The sequence below is a fragment of the Theropithecus gelada genome, chromosome 9 (assembly GCF_003255815.1).
Source record: "Theropithecus gelada isolate Dixy chromosome 9, Tgel_1.0, whole genome shotgun sequence".
In the NCBI taxonomy this organism is placed as follows: domain Eukaryota; kingdom Metazoa; phylum Chordata; class Mammalia; order Primates; family Cercopithecidae; genus Theropithecus; species Theropithecus gelada.
In genome coordinates this window covers 118,364,643-118,385,292 of record NC_037677.1, presented here as the reverse complement: position 1 = coordinate 118,385,292, position 20,650 = coordinate 118,364,643, and the positions used below count along the sequence as shown (strand labels likewise).

At 36.8% G+C, this 20,650-nt stretch overlaps 1 protein-coding gene across 5 annotated transcripts in view; it reads left to right on the top strand.

Annotated features, from left to right (window-relative positions):
- The window catches only part of ATE1 (arginyltransferase 1), a 183,678-nt gene that overhangs the window by 123,163 nt on the left and 39,865 nt on the right, over positions 1-20,650 (top strand). For all 5 annotated transcript variants that reach the window (XM_025396388.1, XM_025396385.1, XM_025396387.1 and 2 more), the window contains one exon: positions 13,705-13,825. In XM_025396388.1, coding sequence (XP_025252173.1) covers positions 13,705-13,825 — 121 coding nt within the window. The remainder of the gene's footprint in view (positions 1-13,704; positions 13,826-20,650) is intronic.

The following is a 20,650-nucleotide window of genomic DNA, read 5'->3' as shown; positions in this document are numbered from 1 at the left end:
AATAGATTTATTGTAGAAAATTGGGATACCAGTGTCGACTTTGCATGATAAAAGACTTAAACATCTAGTTAATCTTCTGTTGTTGTTGTTCAGTGCTACTAATGTTCAGTGTGTGTCTCTGTGTGTGTGTGTGTGTGTGTGTATTTAAATAATATTGTCTTTTTGGTGTACTTATATTTTAATTTAACTTGAACTTTCAAAACAAACTGCTGGTTTAGCCTCTTTTCAAATATAAAATCCTTCCTATTCTTCAAAATATTTATAAAGTATTCTTGAGAGTGAGATCTCATAAAGATCTTTGGTGCAGGACCAGAGTTCAAAGGAAAGTTCGTTTGGTTTTGATTTGAAAACTGTAAAAACAAAATGCCATCAAAATGGCGGGGTGTGAATTGGTAACTTCAATTTTATTGCAATCCGCCAAGCCCATCCCCAGATGTTTCCAATTAAAAGCCAAGAATGCTAACTTGGTTGAATATCATATGAAAGTATTTCTTTTCTGATTTTTTTGTCTGAGAAAAATAACAAAGTCTCAAATAATTTAACTCTAATTAAAGAAATAATTTCTCATTTGCATGTTGTTTAAACTTAAAAAATAATGTAATAGTTAAAGGGAATTCTTACATGTCACATTTGTAAACATATATAGTTCTGAATACATAGGGCTTCACATCCATCTTATAAAGGCCAAAGGAAAAAGAAAGATTTAAAAAAAGATGTTAAAGCCCTTTAAAATTAAAATCACGTATTTCTGGATTTACGATTATAATCAAAGAGTGGACCTTTTCACACAGGATTTGTTTAAAAAGGGTTTGTTAGAAATTTCAATGCATTTTTCAGTATTACAGGGAATTTTCCATTATAATGTAAATAGTAGATTTTTCTTTTATTTCTGATCAATTGTATTTTCAATTGTAAGAAGTACTTCTATGGAAATCTAGGAAGATAGGAAGATGTAATAAGATAAAAGAAACCATAATGTAATTTAAAAACCATGAGTTTTATAATATTTTTCCAGATATACCAGGATACTTACTCACAGTAAATTTGAATTTATGGAAATTGGCATTTGTTCAGAGAGAAGATGAAGTTACTCTTTATAACTAATCTAACGTTAACATTTTGGATATAAATTTAAAGATAAATTTATGTTTGAAGCTTCCTGAAACTGTAGACACAGGACCACATACTGGCTGCAAAGATGAAACAGTTGTTTCTCATTTCATCTCCTGTTTGGTGAAATTTTGATGGACAGGTATTTGAGAGCTCAGGAGGGAGACATCTGTATAGGTCTTGGATCTGTGTTTGCTATTGGTGAGTGCCTGTGTTTTTTTTTTTTTTCTAAACATGGTGCTGCTTGGCCTGTAAGACACATTGCAGGAGGGACCTGTTGTAAGGAAGCTCCAGCTGCTGCTTCAGAGAAAGCTGATTCTTTCACCTCTGTGTTCCACCACAGCTTATTGACAGACCTTGTTGCTGTCCTCAGTGTTGCTGGCTGCTCTAGCTCCTTCGTGCTTCTATAGCAGCCTGTGCCCACCGCCCATTATTGATCATGGCTGTGAACGTCATTGGGGCCAACTGCCTCTTCTTCCCCTAGCAGAGAGTGAGCACCTCACAAGGCTCTTTTCATCTTTTCCTCCTTGATGTCAAGCGGAGTCCCTGTGTGTATTGAACTGAGTTGTGATTTTTAAGGTTTTTGGAAGTTATTTTGAAAATACATTTAAAAATTGTGCTTTTTTTTTTTTTTTTTTTTTTTAGATTTAGGCAGGAAATGAGAATAGGAACAGAGTCTAGCTCTGAGTTCGTCACTACTATTTTATCATCTTATTGTTTTATCTATACAATAGGAATAATGTCTGTCTTCATTACCTTTTTTTTTTGAGACAGAATCTCACTCTGTCATGCAGGCTGGAGTGCAGTGGCACAATCTTGGCTCACTGCAAACTCCACCTCCTGGGTTCAGGTGATTCTCCTGCCTTAGCCTCCCGAGTAGCTGGGACCACAGGCGTGCATCACCACGCCCAACTAATTTTTGTATTTTTAGTAGAGACGGGGTTTCACCATGCTGGCCAGGCTAATCTTGAATTCCTGACCTCAAGTGATCCACCCATCTCTGCCTCCCAAAGTGCTGGGATTACAGGCATGAGCCACTGCACCCGGCCTGTCTTCATTACTTTTAAAGTTACGAGATTTAACTCAGACAGTGTGCAGAATTATTATGAGGACTATGTTCTTAACAAATACAGAGAGAAGTAATTATTATTGTCATTGTCATTACCTACCAAAGTGGCATTGTTCAACTCTCCTAACAGATAAAGAGGCCCTTTCAGAAGTTGCCTTTCCTTCTCCTTTTTTAGAGTGAAAATTAATATGAAAAGCTATGCATCTCTTTTGAAATAAATTTATTTCATTGGCATATACTTTCTATTCAAAAAAACTTTAAATTGACATGAGCCAGTAGTTTTTAACTTTTCTGAGTATGAAAACCCCCTTTTTAATTTCAGTAACTCTTATAACCCCTGTCTTGATTATGTTCTTGTAATTCTAGTGTTTGGTGATAATTCACTGAATTCCCAAAGGTTGAGAACTATTCTTATACAATAAGAACATGCAGGAGCCACATCATAAATACAAATTCAGCAAATACTGCTTCATGCATGCCATGTTAATGAGCAAGGCAGAAGGTGTTAAAGTAATGTCCACTGTGTTTAGAAAGTGGAAGTAGAAATGGTATAGGTGAAGTGTGCTAGATTCATTGTTCATTCACCTAGTAGTTATTTACTGGGCAGGTTTTGGAACACATTAGTGATCAAGTTAGACTAAAATCCCTGACTCTACATTCTAACAAGGAGTTTTCTATAGATATAAATAAGTAAGGGAATTAACAAGACGGTTAGACAGTGAAAAACCCCATGAAAGTAAAATGGTAGGGAGGATAGGTGGGCTTCGTTGAGAATGTGACATTGAGCAAAAACTTAAAGTAACTGTGACCAGAAAAGAGAACAGTCAGTGAGAATCTCTGAGGTGGGAGCAGGCCTAGCATGTGCCAGGGACCTCAAGGAAGCCAGTGTGGCCAAGGTGGCATGATAGAGGAGGATAAAGCGGTAGACGACCAGTCTGAAGGGTAACGTGGGCCGCACCACTCGGGGCCTTATAGGCTGTGCCACGTCTTTGGTTTTTTTTTTACTCCCACTCAAATAGGAAGTGTGGCATGTGAGGAAATATTCTATTTTTAAATGGATTGTCAGTACAATAGTAATTGCCAGGAGCTGGGGGGCAAGGGGATGTGGAGTGACTGCTAATGGGTACTGGGTTTCTTTGGGGATGATGAAAATGTTTTGGAATCTGACAGTGGTGATGCTTGTACAACCTTATGAAAATAAAAAATGCTTTGGTACCAGTACCATGCTGTTTTGGTTACTGTAGCCTTGTAGTATAGTTTGAAGTCAGGTAGCGTGATGCCTCCAGCTTTGTTCTTTTGACTTAGGATTGTCTTGGAGATGCGGGCTCTTTTTTGGTTCCATATGAACTTTAAAGCAGTTTTTTCCAATTCTGTGAAGAAAGTCATTGGTAGCTTGATGGGGATGTCATTGAATCTATAAATTACCTTGGGCAGTATGGCCATTTTCACGATATTGATTCTTCCTATCCATGAGCATGGTATGTTCTTCCATTTGTTTATGTCCTCTTTTATTTCACTGAGCAGTGGTTTGTAGTTCTCCTTGAAGAGGTCCTTTACATCCCTTGTAAGTTGGATTCCTAGGTATTTTATTCTCTTTGAAGCAATTGTGAATGGAAGTTCATTCATGATTTGGCTCTCTGTTTGTCTGTTACTGGTGTATAAGAATGCTTGTGATTTTTGCACATTAATTTTGTATCCTGAGACTTTGCTGAAGTTTCTTATCAGCTTAAGGAGATTTTGGGCTGAGACAATGGGGTTTTCTAAATATACAATCATGTCATCTGCAAAGAGGGACAATTTGACTTCTTCTTTTCCTAACTGAATACCCCTGATTTCTTTCTCTTGCCTGATTGCCCTAGCCAGAACTTCCAACACTATGTTGAATAGGAGTGGTGAGAGAGGGCATCCCTGTCTTGTGCCAGTTTTCAAAGGGAATTTTTCCAGTTTTTGCCCATTCAGTATGAGATTGGCTGTGGGTTTGTCATAAATAGCTCTTATGATTTTGAGATACATTCCATTAATACCAAATTTATTGAGAGATTTTAGCATGAAGGGCTGTTGAATTTCGTCAAAGGCCTTTTCTGCATCTATTGAGATAATCATGTGGTTTTTGTCTTTCGTTCTATTTATATGCTGGATTACGTTTACTGATTTGCATATGTTGAACCAGCCTTGCATCCCAGGGATGAAGCCAACTTGATCATGGTGGATAAGCTTTTTGATGTGCTGCTGGATCCGGTTTGCCAGTATTTTATTGAGGATTTTTGCATCGATGTTCATCAGGGATATTGGTCTAAAATTCTCTTTTTTTGTTGTGTCTCTGCCAGGTTTTGGTATCAGGATGATGTTGGCCTCATAAAATGAGTTAGGGAGGATTCCCTCTTTTTCTATTGATTGGAATAGTTTCAGAAGCAATGGTACCAGCTCCTCCTTGTACCTCTGTAGAATTCAGCTGTGAATCCATCTGGTCCTGGACTTTTTTTGGTTGGTAGGCTATTAATTATTGCCTCAATTTCAGAGCCTGTTATTGGTCTATTCAGGGATTCAACTTCTTCCTGGTTTAGTCTTGGGAGAGTGTAAGTGTCCAGGAAATTATCCATTTCTTCTAGATTTTCTAGTTTATTTGCGTAGAGGTGTTTATAGTATTCTCTGATGGTAGTTTGTGTTTCTGTGGGGTCGGTGGTGATATCCCCTTTATCAATTTTTATTGCGTCTATTTGATTCTTCTCTCTTTTCTTCTTTATTAGTCTTGCTAGCGGTCTATCAATTTTGTTGATCTTTTCAAAAAACCAACTCCTGGATTCATTGATTTTTTGGAGGGTTTTTTTGTGTCTCTATCTCCTTCAGTTCTGCTCTGATCTTAGTTATTTCTTGCCTTCTGCTAGCTTTTGAATGTGTTTGCTCTTGCTTCTATATAGACCAATGGAACAGAGCAGAGTCCTCAGAAATAATACCACACATCTACAGCCATCTGATCTTTGATAAACCTGAGAAAAACAAGAAATGGGAAAGGATTCCCTATTTAATAAATGGTGCTGGGAAAATTGACTAGCCATAAGTAGAAAGCTGAAACTGGATCCTTTCCTTACTCCTTATACGAAAATTAATTCAAGATGGATTAGAGACTTAAATGTTAGACCTAATACCATAAAAACCCTAGAAGAAAACCTAGGTAATACCATTCAGGACATAGGCATGGTCAAGGACTTCATGTCTAAAACAGCAAAAGCAACGGCAACAAAAGCCAAAATTGACAAATGGGATCTCATTAAACTAAAGAGCTTCTGCACAGCAAAAGAAACTACCATCAGAGTGAACAGGCAACCTACAGAATGGGAGAAAATTTTTGCAATCTACTCATCTGACAAAGGGCTAATATCCAGAACCTACAAAGAACTCAAACACATTTACAAGAAAAAAACAAACAACCCCATCAAAAGGTGGGCAAAGGATATGAACAGACATTTCTCAAAAGAAGACATTCATACAGCCAACAGACACAGGAAAAAATGCTCATCATCACTGGTCATCAGAGAAATGCAAATCAAAACCACAATGAGATACCATCTCACACCAGTTAGAATGGCAGTCATTAAAAAGTCAGGAAACAACAGGTGCTGGAGAGGATGTGGAGAAATAGGAACACTTTGACACTGTTGGTGGGATTGTAAACTAGTTCAACCATTATGGAAAACAGTATGGCGATTCCTCAAGGATCTAGAACTAGAAGTACCCATATGACCCAGCCATCCCATTACTGGGTATATACCCAAAGGATTATAAATCATGCTGCTATAAAGACACATGCACACGTATGTTTATTGCGGCACTATTCACAATAGCAAAGACTTGGAATCAACCCAAATGTCCATCAGTGACAGACTGGATTAAGAAAATGTGGCACATATACACCATGCAATACTATGCAGCCATAAAAAAGGACGAGTTCGTGTCCTTTGTAGGGACATGGATGCAGCTGGAAACCATCATTCTCAGTAAACTATCGCAAGAACAGAAAACCAAACACCGCATGTTCTCACTCATAGGTGCGAACTGAACAATGAGATCACTTGGACTCGGGAAGGGGAACATCACACACCGGGGCCTATCACGGGGAGGGGGAGGGGGGAGGGATTGCATTGGGAGTTATACCTGATGTAAATGACGAGTTGATGGGTGCAGCACAGCAACATGGCACAAGTATACATATGTAACAAACCTGCACGTTATGCACATGTACCCTAGAACTTACAGTATAATTAAAAAAAAAAAAAAAAGAAAATGCACATTCTGATTTAGGAGGTTGGGGTGGGGGCCTGAGATTCTGCATTTCTAACAAGCTCCCAGGTGATGCTGATTCTGCTGGTCTAAGACAAACCTTGTGAATAGCAAGAGCTTAAAAAGAGCTTTAAAAGATGGAGTTTTCTGGCTCTCATATAACGAGAAATCTGAAAGTTGTTCTACACTTGATTCAGAAGATCAACAACATCAGTGCTCTGGGATTGGCAGATCTGGGAGTGGCAAACTATGCCCCACAGGCCAAATCTAGTCCAATGATTGCTTTTGTAAATAAAGTTTTATTGAAACACACACAAAAAAAGAAAAAAAAATGCTGAATTGTACAATTTAAAAGGGTGAATTTGATGGTATAGAATGAATTACGTCAATGAAAACATTGCAAAAAAATGGATCACTAGGGCTTGCTGGAAACATTTTTTGCTCCTCCTCTGTATCAGTTTCTAACTTTTGCCTTTGAAAATTCAGATTTCTAACTAGTTACAGCTTAACTGAGGGAAAGTCTCTTAGTGTTGTTTGCTGTGTTTTAATTAGAAGTAAAAAGAAATTCATCTACTTTAAAGTATCTCTGCCGAAATGATTACTAACTGTGAAATCCGACGTTTCCACATACATATATCCTTTTATACTTGTGTTCACTGTTAATCCATATAAGATATGGATAGTGAGATAACTTTTAACCTCTGGCTATCAAAATGATTGTAATTTTTAGGTTGAATTATATTATATTTTGCTAAACTAAGATATTTTCCATATAATTTATTTTGTGATTCTTTTATAGGGTAAGAAATTGGATCAATATGATAATGCTCTTCAAATTATAGGCTAAAGCGTGCAAATGAGAAAAATGCCTTTGTTCATTCCATTAACCAAAAACAAGAAGTATATAATCTCCTCTTCCAGAAGACACAGTCGCTTTTAATAGAAATGGAGCAGGAAGTGCATTTAGCTAGGGTGTTTTTCTTTCTCCTTTCAATGTTTTAGATTTAACTTTGGCATTTCCTAGATTTTCATTCTGTATTAATTGAAATATTATGAGGCCATATTTAATTTTATTTGGTGGGGGGAGGTATAGTATAATTTGAGTCTTACAAATAGTCTAAGTGGTTTTCATTAAAGAAAAAAACCATTGAATATTACAGCTCTACTTTGTGTAAAACATTAACTCTTCTATGGTAACTCAAAATATAGACGCACATAGGTAGTTTGTTTTATTTTGTTTTTAAGTTTTGTTTTCCAGTTCTAAAACAGTTTGTAAATAGTTGCAGAAGTTAAAACAGTTTGGTGAAGTCAGGAATCATAAGATTTGTTGAACTTACTTTCCCTTTGAGGGCTTTGAATTGAGTGATGATCCCTCACTGAAAAATATTTAATTAATAATAAAAAGTAAGCATCCCTTCTCTATTTTTAGTATTTTTAAACTTTTTTTTTTTAACTTTTTCAGGCATCTTATCTTGAACTATGTTATCCTCTGTGGTAGCCTTCCCTCTTGAAATAGGTATCCTTGCTTGGTAAGACTTCCTTTTGTTCTTGTTGGACGGCTGAATTTCTAAGGACTTGCAAAGGGTGTCTAGCGGTCATCTTCTAAAATTGTGGATTGAAAGAACTCTCCAAAAAATTGTGAGATAAGCCCTGTCAGACCAATTACATTTTCAAAATTTTGAGTACTTAAAAAATCTATAGTAACTCATTTCTTCTTATTTACAAAAAGTCAGCACCCTAGGAAAGAATTAATCTGCTTTTACCTCTTTGTTCTAATCTGAATGAATGTACTTAGAGGTTGATTAAATATTTTTTCTTCTGACCATGGGAAACTATGTCCAAATCCTTAAGTAATTACATTCTTCATACAGACATTTCTCATTTTCTTATACTAGCTGAAGAGGCAGGGTAGCTTTCAACCCCCTGTGTTTTCATTTGTGTGATGGTGACTTTAAATTGAGCTTTAAGCACTTTGGTCATTTAACTCTTGACCGGCTTAGTTTAGAAAGCGTAACATTTCAAAGTGGTTTATTTCAGAAATCTCCGTACTTTGATGACTTGTGAGAATATCTGAAACACTGAAATAAGCCTGTACTTACAAGAAAAATAATGTTTTAACCTAGTCTAAAAATGTGATTTCAAATGATGAGCAGAAGTTAAAATGTATACATTTATGGTCTTTGAGTGAGATAAACTGAGTATATAAAGAGTTAAAAAAGGAAATATCATTGTATAAGCAGGTATTACCTTCTTAGAGCACTGTGAAAATTTAGAAACTTGGGATAGTTGTATACTGTCATATTTATTATGTTTTATGCATACTTCATCTTAATCCAGCTTTGTCATTCCCAGTAGGTTGTGAATTATCTAGAGGCATGCATTTGTTCATCTTTTTGTTCCAGCCTTTAGTGCCTGTTACGTAGTGAGGATTTATATAATGTTCATTGACTAAATATCCTTTTTTTTTTTTTAATTTATTTTTATGTTTTTGAGACAGAGACTCACTCCATTTCCCAGGCTGGAGTGCAGTGGTGCGATCTTGGCTCACTGTAACCTCTGCTTCCCGGGCTCAAGCGATTGTTGTGCCTCAGCATCCAGAGTAGCTGGGATTATAGACACGTATCACCACGCCCGGCTAACTTTTATATTTTTAGTAGAGATGGGGTTTCACCATGTTAGCCAGGCTGGTCTCAAATTCCTGGCCTCAAGTGATCTGCCTGCCTCAGCCTCCCACAGTACTGGGATTTCAGACATGAGCTACGGTGCCCAGCCGACTAAATGTTCTTGATGGTCAGCATCGTTGTTAAATCTAGGCACTGGGTTCAGGTGGCTGTTGATGAATCTGCATATCTGCAAGGTTTATGTTATTAAGGAAAACAGGCTCTATTTTCTCCTTAAGGACTCAAAAGTTGATGTCTGATCACCCCCATCTCCACCCTCAATATTTGTCCTGTGCTTTTTTGCCAGTGAACGAGCATTCAGTTCCACCTTATATTAGAAGATGGGGCCATTAGTATGTTTAAGATCTTACGTTGTTTTTTGAGATGATACATATGTTCTTTTTTTTTGCCAGACATTCTTGGTATTCTCTTCTCCTTTTTTTTTTGGAGACAGAGTCTTTGTCACCTGATCTGGAGTGCAGTGACACAATCACTACTGACTATTGCCTCTACCCTCCTGGGCTCAAGTGATATTCCCACCTCAGCCTCCCAATTAGCTGGGACTATAGGTATGCACCACCATGTCTAGCTAATTTAAAAAAATTTTTTTATAGAGATCGGGGTCTCACTGTGTTGCCCAGCCTGGGTATTCTCTTCTTTTATGTTTTGTTGTCACAATGATCAAGATATGCCATTCCATTTTTATTAGTGTTTCCTTACTCATGTTAGTAATATTTTTGTACCAAATTCAGAATCCTCAAACAATTAAGTAAAATAAGCCAGAAAATTCTACAAATGAAGAGTGATGAGGGGGAATTAAATCTGTAAGATATTAAAATATAATATAAAGCTTTAATAGTTAAAACTATGTGGCACTGGTACATGATAAGACAGACAGGTCAGTATAACAGAATAAATAGAAAGTCCATAAAGAGATTTCCCTATATATGGGAATTCAGTAAGTTACCAAATTAGCAGGGGAAATGAAGATTGTTTTAATAATGATGCTGAGGCCATTGCATAAACATTTGAAAGAAATTAAGTTGGATTCTTTTTGTATACCTTATACCACAATACATTCCAGATGGAGCATAAATGTAAATGTAATATTGTAAAACCATGAAAGTACTAGAAAAAATATGAAGATATGTTTTCATAATCTTGAAAGTGAGGGTGGCCTTCTTAATTATTGTGTAAACCCAGAGGCCATTTTTAAAAATGATCGATTTGACCACACATCAGATTTTCATATGGCATAAGAGTATGGCATACAAAGTCAGAAGATACATAAAATTGGAAAATATTTATGACATATTTTACAAACCAACGGCTTAATATATAAAGAGTTCTTAATATATAAAGAATTGTTTAATAAGAAAAGGCCAGCAATTTAACAATAAAATGGGCCAACTTTATGAAAAAGAAAAATGCAAATTCCTCTATACGAAGATACATAATGCTAATTAAAACCACATGAAATGTCTTTTTTCAGAACAGCAAAGATTGAAAGTTTTGATAGTATACTATCTTGATAAGGATGTGAGGGAAATCAACTTGGGAGCATAACGTTGGTGATGAGAATATAAAATGGCACAGCTTCTGTGGAAAGTCATTTGACACTATAAAAGTTACAGCCCTTTTACCCAACATTCCCAGTTGAAGGAATTTATCTTAGGCATATTCACAAATGTTATATGTACAAGAATATTTATATTTTACCGAGTGCTTCACCATTTTAAACCAACAATATGTAAGTTCTAGTTAGTACAAATCCTTACCAAAACTTGTTTCTTCCATCTTTTTAAAATTTAGCCATTCTAGTGGACACACAGTGATAATTTGTTACGGTTTTAATTTGCATTTCTGGTAACTGACGATGTTGAACATCTCTTCACATGCTTATTAGGCATTCATATGTCTTTGGTGAAGTGCTTAAGTGACTTGCCTTTTTTTTAAAAAATGGATTATATTCTTATTATTGAGTTGTTACAATTGTTTATATATCCCGGATACAAGTCTGTTTTTTAATATATGTTTTGTTGAAAATTTCTCCCAGTTTTTGGCTTTCCTATTTTCCTAGTAGTTTTTTTGAAGATAATTTTGAGGAAGTATAGTTCATCAGTTTTCTTCCTCTATGGTTGGTGCATTTTGTTTTCAAAAGAAAACTTTTTATACTCCAAGGTCAAGAAAATTTAGTCCTTTCCCCCCCCCCCAGAAGTTTTATATCTTTAGCTTTTATATTTAGCCTTTTTTCCCATCAGATTTGCAAAGTGATCTGTAACCAGGAAGGAAAAAATGGATTTAGAACCACAGCTTTAGAATGCTGTCTAGTTTTCAGATTCATGTCCTTTCCCCTAGTAAAACAGCTTCTGATTTAATGGAGATAATGCCATTGTTTTTGATAAGATAGATAGCAGTGAAGTATCTGGCTTTAGTACACTTCCTAAGTAAATCCTCAATTCACTCCTAATTCTGTGTTTGAATATTAATGTTAGATGTGTCTGTAGACCACCTGGAGCTGCCGCCTGTAGAAGGCCTTCTACTGCTGTAGGGCAGTGAGGCAGCAACAGTGCAGTGAGCACTCCGGGAAAACTGAGTCAGAGACCTGACTTCTGGTCTTCACCCTGTTATCTGCTCCTGTTGGAATAGAACAAAACTCTCCCTCTTATCCAGCAAGCCTCCCATTTCATCTAGAAGAAAATTCCAAACATGTGACTGTTGCCCAGAATGTCTCCCAGAATCTGATTCCAACCCACTGTTCCATCCCTGTGGTGCCATTTCCTGTTCCTTAGAGTTTTCTGCTCGGCCCAACTGTGTGTCTTTGTTTGTGCTGTTCCCTTTATCTAGATTGTTCTCATTCTTTTCATCCTACCCTAGGCTTAATTCAGTCAGTCTTTTAAGTCCTCAGCAAAACCCCATATCCTCCTTGAACCCTCTCCCATCCACTCAAACAGGAAGGAATGTTCCCTCACATTTTGTCGATGTATAGCCTCCCTCGTTGACTTCCAGACTTCTGAATGCTTTGTGGGCTGCTAGGGCGTGGTGTTCATTTTATATCTATGTTTCGTATGGTGACTCACACAGCACCTGGTATAGAGCCTTTCTGTCGTAAAGCATCACTGCCGAACTCTTAAGCTGTATTCTTTGTAATGAGTTTTGCACTGGTGTTTTTCAAACTCTGTGGTGTGACCCATTTGTTGCTTGTAAAAGCAGTTTTGGTGGTTCATGAGCAGCATTTTTAGAAAAATGAAATAAAGTAGACTAGAACATAACATGGGTAAGCATTGTATACTAAAAGGTTTGTTTCTGGTTTTATGTTTGCAAATATGTTTACTAGGCTGTGATATAGAATGTATTTTGTACTATGGGTTGTAGTAAAAAAAAAATTGAAAAACACTATACTAGATTTTAACCTCTATGATGAATTTTAAAATTTAGAGGAGAGACACTTGGAATTTTAAATAAGCCCAAAGAATACAAAACCTTGATAGTTATGAAAATTTTCACAAAATGCTTTCACATAATTTATATCATCTTCATTATCCCCATTAAGTGAATGATTTTTTTTCTTCAGCATGTATTGTATAGTCTTTGTGTTAGATTTGAGGTGTATAATTGGATTATAAAAATATAAATCGGCCAGGCACAGTGGCTCATGCCTGTAATCCCAGCACTTTGGGAGACTGAGGTGGGCAGATCACCTGAGGTCAGGAGTTCGAGACCAGCCTGGCCAACATGGTGAAACCCCCCTCTCTACCAAAAATACAAAAATTAGCCTGGCGTGGTGGCATACACCTGTAATACCAGCTACTCGGGAGGCTGAGACAGGAGAATCCCGTGAAACTAGGAGGCAGAGGTTGCATGAGCCAAGATTGCACCACTGCACTTCAGCCTGGGTAACAGAGCAAGACTCTGTCTCAAAAAAAAAAAAAAAAAAAAAAAGATATATATATAAAATTTTTAAATGGGATTTTTGAAGAAAGTTTAGTGGATTATCAGATGTTTGCCTGAAACTTCTGTTTCTTAAGCTTCTCTATATTATATATTATCAATTTAGATTGCTTATAGTAGAAGTATAGTGATAAGACAGTACTTTCTACATTAGAACAGAATGAATATTGTCAACTGAGTCTACAAATCAAAAATTAAAAAATTTGTCATTAAGGATACTGAAATTCCATGTTGAAAAATAAGTTCACTTTATATAGTACTCTAATACATGAAAAGAAATTTCTTTGTTAATTAACTAGTATTTAAAAGACAACTTAATTTTGAAACTGATTATTCTCAGTCAGCTCAGCAAGAATCACATTAAATATTTCTCCTAAAAGGGAGTAAAACCTCAAATTTTCCAAATCAACACAGGCATCCTAAGTGTGGTGGTTAACTTTCAGAGAGCCTTGAGTCAGACGTGCTTTCCTGAGATGGGAAAGCTATCAGCTACAGGGTTGCTTAGTATTTACAGTAAAACAGTTTCTGATTGACTTTTAAGTTTTTGCTTTAAACCTTTCCTAGATCCCTAGTCCCTTTATCTCTGGCGTTGCTGTGTTAATAATGCCTGTGCCTTTTTCCTTCACCTTTCTTCAGGGTCAGTATAGACCTTCTGATTTGCTGTGCCCCGAGACATATGTTTGGGTCCCCATTGAGCAATGCCTGCCCTCACTTGAACACTCCAAGTACTGCCGTTTCAATCAGGACCCAGAAGCAGGTACGTTTGGAGCTGAGCTCAGCTGGAAATCATTGGCTTTGTTTTTATGATCCATGTGTGTGTGACTGTGGCTGTGGCTGTTAACAAGATCCAGGTAGCTTTGTATATATTATAGAGCATGCTGTGCATGAGTGTGTGTGTGTGTGTGTGTGTGTGTGTGTGTGTGTGTATAAGATAGAGGAAGACTTTGCACATGCACACAAACTCACACTCACAGTTTGGCACAAAATTAAGAAACCTTATGTGCTCGTGCCACTTACTGACCTGGCTTCTCCCATTAGGTTAGTTTTTATATGCTTTGAGGGGCTGATATCAATATCCATATCTTTTCCAACTATCACAGTGCCTAAAAATTGACTTCTAGTTGGATTATTTAGTCAGTGTAGAGGAGATAGATATATTGACCAACTGGACAGAATAAAGTTGTAGAATGGTTTCATGGAGGCAAACAGACTGTAATGGATTTTGTGACAATACTTTTTTGACCTTCTTCTTATCTCTGGTGTACCCCTCCAGTATAGTCCCAGCCGTATTTTGTTCCCCATTGTTCCATTTTCGGTGTTCTGTGTACTAAGAGTATATACAGACATTGAAAGTATATTCCTGGCTGGGTGCAGTGGCTCACGCCTATAATCCCAGCACTGTGGGAGGCCGAGGCAGGCAGATCACCTGAGGTCAGGAGTTCGAGACCAGCCTGGCCAACATGGTGAAACCCCTTATCTACTAAAAATACAAAAATTGGCCAGGCTTGATGGTCGGTGCCTGTTATCTCAGCTAGTCAGGAGATTGAGGCAGGAGAATCGCTTGAACCCGGGAGGTGGAGGTTGCAGTGGGCCAAGATTGCGCCATTACACTTCAGCTTGGGCAACAGTCTAAGACTCTGTCTCAAAAAAAAAAAAAAAAGTATAGCCCTGGAGTTAGGCTTCCTGGATTCAAATCCCGGCTTCATGATCAGCTGGTAAACTGTATGCCCTTAGGCAATTTAATAATCTCCCTGGTCTCAGATTTCTCACTTTTAAAATGGAGATAATAATAGGATCTACCTTATTGAGCTGTAATGAGGATTAAAATGAGATAAACATGCTAAGAACAGCCCCCATTACTGTTTTTTGGTGGTCACTTGCCAAATTAGAATGCTGCATCCCATATCTGCCACAGGCTTTTGTCTGCATTTACTTTTATTTACTGTGATCTCTCTCTCTGCAAAATCGTGCAGTTTTGTTTACCTCCCTATAGTCTAAGTACCACTCACAGTTCAAAGCAGCACTCCTCCACACAGCCCTCGTAGTCCTCCCGGCTTTCAGCCATGGCTTTGTAAGACAGGCACGGGTGCTGATGCTCTTGGGATGGGTTGCATTAAGTTGACAGGCTTGTCTTCCCCTTAAAGTTCATTGATATTCTCAATTGTGCTTAATTGAACTTTGAGGCCTCATAGAACCCCACCACAGAGGAGATGCCTGATCCTTATTTCATAAGAGTATAAACATTTTTCTAGCTACCACCCGTTGTCTAAGTTTGGGAAAAAAGAAGGAAAGATCAATGGAAAGCCTGGAGGAGGAGAGAGGAGTAGATGGGGCAAAACCAAATGAAAGATAAGGGGGCAGGGAAAGGGATGCAGTAACTTCTTCAGTTCTAAGATGTGCATTTGTTTCACAAATCAGGTTTTTCGTGTAAAAAAAAAGGCTCATGTAATATATTTTGTTATCTCCTTGAAAAGCTGTTATGAAATCAAGAGTGACTCCTCCTTACACATGATGATACCTTAGAATCTGATGACGAGTGACCATAGGGACACAGATGACTCATATGCCAGGTACCCTGGCATTAGCCCCAGTTTTTCTGGATGTTTAGGTTTCTTAGAATAACCAGAGCTTTATAGTTCCCACACCTGAAATTATTAGTCAACGTCTGATCATTTCCTTCTGAGTAAAGTTACACCTCATTGATCAGATATGTTGCTTAAAAACAAATATTAAATTTGTCAATCAGTTTTGGAGTCAGGCTGAAAGCCAAAGGCAATAGGATTATAAGAGAAAGCATACACTTATCTACTCTCCTCTCTTCCCTCAAAAAAAATTTCTCCTCTAGCTTTCTTAAGGTCAGGTTAGTCCAGTCCCTATGATGAAAACTGCTGAATATCTTACTAAAAGATTTCATGTTCACATAAAAACTTTTTCTGTTTAAGTTGCATTCCAATAATATTATGATCCTAAATTTCTTACTCCCCAACTTATGATAGCTTCGCCTTCTTTTTTTCCTTATTGATCAGTTTTAAAGGTTGCATTTCTTCTTACATAATACTTGGAGACTAAACACAAATTCTCCTTTTATAAAGTTGAAAAGATGACTGAATAATTTCTATCCATTGAATAGACATTCAAATAAACATTCATGTTAATATATTTAAAAATTATTTTCCAGAATACATACTAATGAACATGGCAAAAAATATTTAAAGTCTCATAATGACCATTTTTGTCACGAACATACTATATCCTTGTGAGCGATGAATATATTGTGTGTTCTTTTCCTATAACTAGTAGGTTGCATTTCTTATGGCAGTAGCTTTAGCTCTTAATCTTCATTGTTTAGAATTCATTTACAAAACTCAAGAGTAAATTTCTTTGAGAATAAGTGCTTCGAAGAAATCGAAGATCTTTTTTTCATATGCTGAATCTGTGGAACTTTCAAGAGAATATCACACACAGTTTTATCAGTATTGAATGTCACAGTCCAGACACTATTTGAAATCAGACTTATATCCTGTGGTTTTAGGAAATTAAAATGCAGTTACATGCTGGAATGTATTGAGCCTGCTGTGAAACATGGTCATTTGAGGTTTAAATGGCAATCTGTGAGAAACGGTTCTCTTCTCTGGGGCCAGTTTTACTTTTACATGACCCAAACTTTGACTCAGAAAATAGAGCTTAATATGGGCAATATTGTTGTTCATCAGCATGGTGCTTTTTTCACTAAATCTTGTTTCTCTTTCCAGCTGTTGAGTAGTTAAATTATTCTGCAAAGGCCAGTTGATCACCATAGGCTTTGGTTAAACCAAGTATGGCTTCAAGGTGTGTCAGTGGCCAGTGTTAAGGAAAATCACCTTTTCCCCCATCCTTTTGTGTACACTACTTTGTGGTACTGTGGGGGGAGGGATTGACAAGCTGCAACAACTTGGAAAATTTCTGAAGAAATCCTTTTGTTCTTAGATAAGTCCTTTGTTTTTCAATGCAGGACTTCTGCCTACTTCAAAGAAAGGGGTTCAAAAGTTTCTCAAACGATTTTTAAGTAAAAGTCTGTTAGATTTTTTAAATTAATAACTGAATATGTATAGGTTTCAAAAGTTCTGTATACATTTATGTATACACATATTTATGTGTATTTTTTAAAAAACTAAAGAATATTCTGCATCCTTACGTTATCATTTTTACTTAATACTTTGTGTTAACTTCTTACTTTTGATAAGGTAGAAACTTGCTTTCAGTAAAAAACAATTTGACCATTAATTTGGTCATAAGAAAACAAACGCTGCTACTGTGTGATACACAGTGTCTAATACAGATGTTTTTTTTTTTTTGAGGCCAGGCTGGTGTGGTCTTGGCTCACTACAGCCTCTGCCTCCAGGGCTCAAACGATCCTCCTGCCTCAGCCTCTTGAGTAGCTGGGACTACAGGTACACATCACCATGCCTGGCTAATTTTGGTATTTTTTGTAGAGGTGGAGTTTTGCCACGTTGCATAGGCTTGTCTTGAACTCCTGGACTCAAGCAATTCACTCACCTTGGCCTCTGAAAGTGCAAGATTATAGGCGTGAACCACCGTGCCCAGCCAATACACATATCTTACAGAAAAGCGTTGTTATTTTTTGTAATATTTTGTAATTAGTTTAGAACCATAATAGATAAAACTATGATTTGATTTGACTCTTAATGTTGTGCAAACATCATATTATCATTGGTAATAAAATCCTTGGTTCCAGATTTACAAAAAAAAAAACTTTCTTGAGCATATGCTGTTTCCCAGGCAGTATACTATGATTTCCCCGTTACTCATTTTATCCTGAAAACATAGTTGAACATTTCGTATTGACCTCTCAAATATTTTTTGTCACAAAAGTAACAGGTAGCATTTGTTTTAATCAGGATAAAAAATAATTTAAATTCAAATACTGCTCTATACTTTTTGTAAGACTTATTTTTAGTTTTCATTTTAAGGGGGCTAATAAGAATAATTTTTATTTCTATATGTAATTATAGTAGGATATATATTTTACCAGAGTAGTTTACATTTCATTCTGTTCTATACATTGAAATACTTGCAAAAATCTTACAGTTTATTTTTAATGTAGCTAAATCATTCATTATTAATAAGGATGTCAAATTTAAATTTGCTGCAAAGAACTAGTCCCTAAACATGATTTAGTGCTTTATCCATTTACCCAGGATAGTGAATTTCTAACACACCTCAATTCTTCCCAGCTGTTGCTGAAAATCTAAACTAACGTAAAGAAGCTTGTACCTGGTATGATCCCGAAACTCTGAGCTTCTCGTCTGTATTGTGGTTTTGCTGTTAAAAGGCCTCTTTCTTTTCTCCTCTCTCTACTCTGTCCATCATTCTTGCTGGCATGATACCCTGGCCAGCAAGGTTTTATACTTTCAGCATTTTGTTTTATACTTTCATAGTTTCTCTATCATATGCCCACAGAGAAAGTAAGTCCCACTCTGACCTTGACTGTCTGTGGAAGAACCAGGTTCAGGAAGCACGCCGTCCTGCATTCATTTGCCTGTTTCTCCAAGCCTGGCACCACTTCTCGAGTGCTGTATTGATGGACCCTCAAAAGGGTATACCTAAGCCAAGCTGTCATTTTCATCACTGGGAAACAGTGCCTAGTGAGAAAGCAACTTCCTCGGGCGCCTTACAAAGGTGCTGCAGTAATAACTCATGACTAAGGAGACAGTGTCTTTCCTAATTATTTTAGATGCAGAATTCAGCTTTTTTTTTTTTTTTAATACTTCTGAAGGTAAAATTGTTTTCATATCTGCATTTGAGGTCGAACTACCTACTTCAAGTTGCAAAATGAATGATGTTGCTTGCTAAATACTTAATAAACATATATTCTTTGTTTCCAGTAAAGATGGTGGTGCTTGGATGTAGCCAGCTGGAAGTAGAATCACTTGTACACTATTATGTGCTATAAAGGATACCATTGAAACAAGAAAATGTCTTGGAAATTTGACTCCCAAGTTTGGTGAATCTGGAGAATGTATTTTAATATGGAAAATACAAATGTTACAGGCTTCCAATTTTTCAGTTTACTTTCTCTCCTCTTAAAAATATCACTCGATTGTATTATTACTATTTTTTTTTTTTTTTTTTTTTTTTTTGCGATGGAGTCTTGCTTTGTCACCCAGGGTGGAGTGCAGTGGCGTGATACCAGCTCACTGCAGCCTCTACCTCCTGGGTTCCAGCGATACTCCTGCCTCAGCCTCCTGGGTATCTGGGATTACAGGCGCACGCCACCACATCCGGCTAATTTTTGTATTTTTAGTAGAGATGGGGTTTCACCATGTTGGCCAGACTGGTCTCGAACTCCTGACCTCTGGTGATCCACCCGCCTCTGCCTCCCAAAGTGCTGGGATTACAGTCGTGAGCCACCGCACCTGGCCTGTATTATTACTATTTTTTTTTTTTTTTTTTAGCCTCTTAGTCTCAAAGATACATTATGCACAATTTAGTATGGTGCCAACATGACTGTTGGTTTAAAAAGATACTAGGCTTTCCTAGTTTGCATGATCTTTTAGTGAAAACACTAAGAAAAAATACAGGTTTTTGCTATGATATTTGGTGTGCGTGACTGAAGTATAATATTTTATTTGTTTGCATTTTCTACTTGGAAATGTGAAAACTAAGATGTCTTAAGATAAACTTCAACAGTTGTTCTCATTTTAAAAGATTGCTTTAAAGCCAGTCTTGCAGAGAAATTTTAAAACATACTAGTTTATAAATTTTTACCAGCCAGTATTTGCTCAATAAGCCATGCATGAGCAGTGAGCCAATGGCTGAAACTTGTTAAAGTGCTGGCCAGACAGGTTTGAAAAGCAGACTTAAGATTTCCATTTAGCAACTAAATAATATTTCTCTAATCCCTTCCTTTTTTCTCGTAGAATAGGTTTTAAAATTTCAAAATACGTGCCAGGCAATGTGGCTCACACCTGTAATCCCAGCACTTCAGGAGGCCGGGGTGGGAGAATTGCTTGAGCCCAGGAGTTTGAGGTTACGGTGAGCTGTGATTGCACTCCTGCACCCCAGCCTGGCCAGGAGAGCAAGACCTTGTCTCAAAACCAGAAAAAAAATTTTCCTCAAACAAGCAGTTCCTTTTATAGTTACTCATTTATTTTATTTAATTCTGTAGTAAATAGTAGAAATCATTTTAGTAAGTTAAAAAATATCGTGATGCTTTAGAGCATGTCTATAAATGTTAGTTACACCTGCTTCGTGGCATCTTAGAGTTCTACTTCATTTGTTTGTATAGAAAAGTGACATTTTTTTAGTATTTTAAGGGAGTTGTCCAAAATGCCAATTAAAAAATAAAAATAAAGACCATACCAGCTATTTAAGTGCTGGTTGAACTACAGTGTTTTATTGAAAATAAGAAATCAGTTTTCAGTTTTTTTTATTTTATGTACCACTAAAAAAAAATGTGCTGCCAGGTAAACTGTGATTCCATTGGTTGGAAGATGCATGTGGGTTTTTGAGCTGTCGAAGTATATAAAAGTGAGAATCTTAATATAGCAGAACCATGGTTCAGCCTGTACACTATCATACC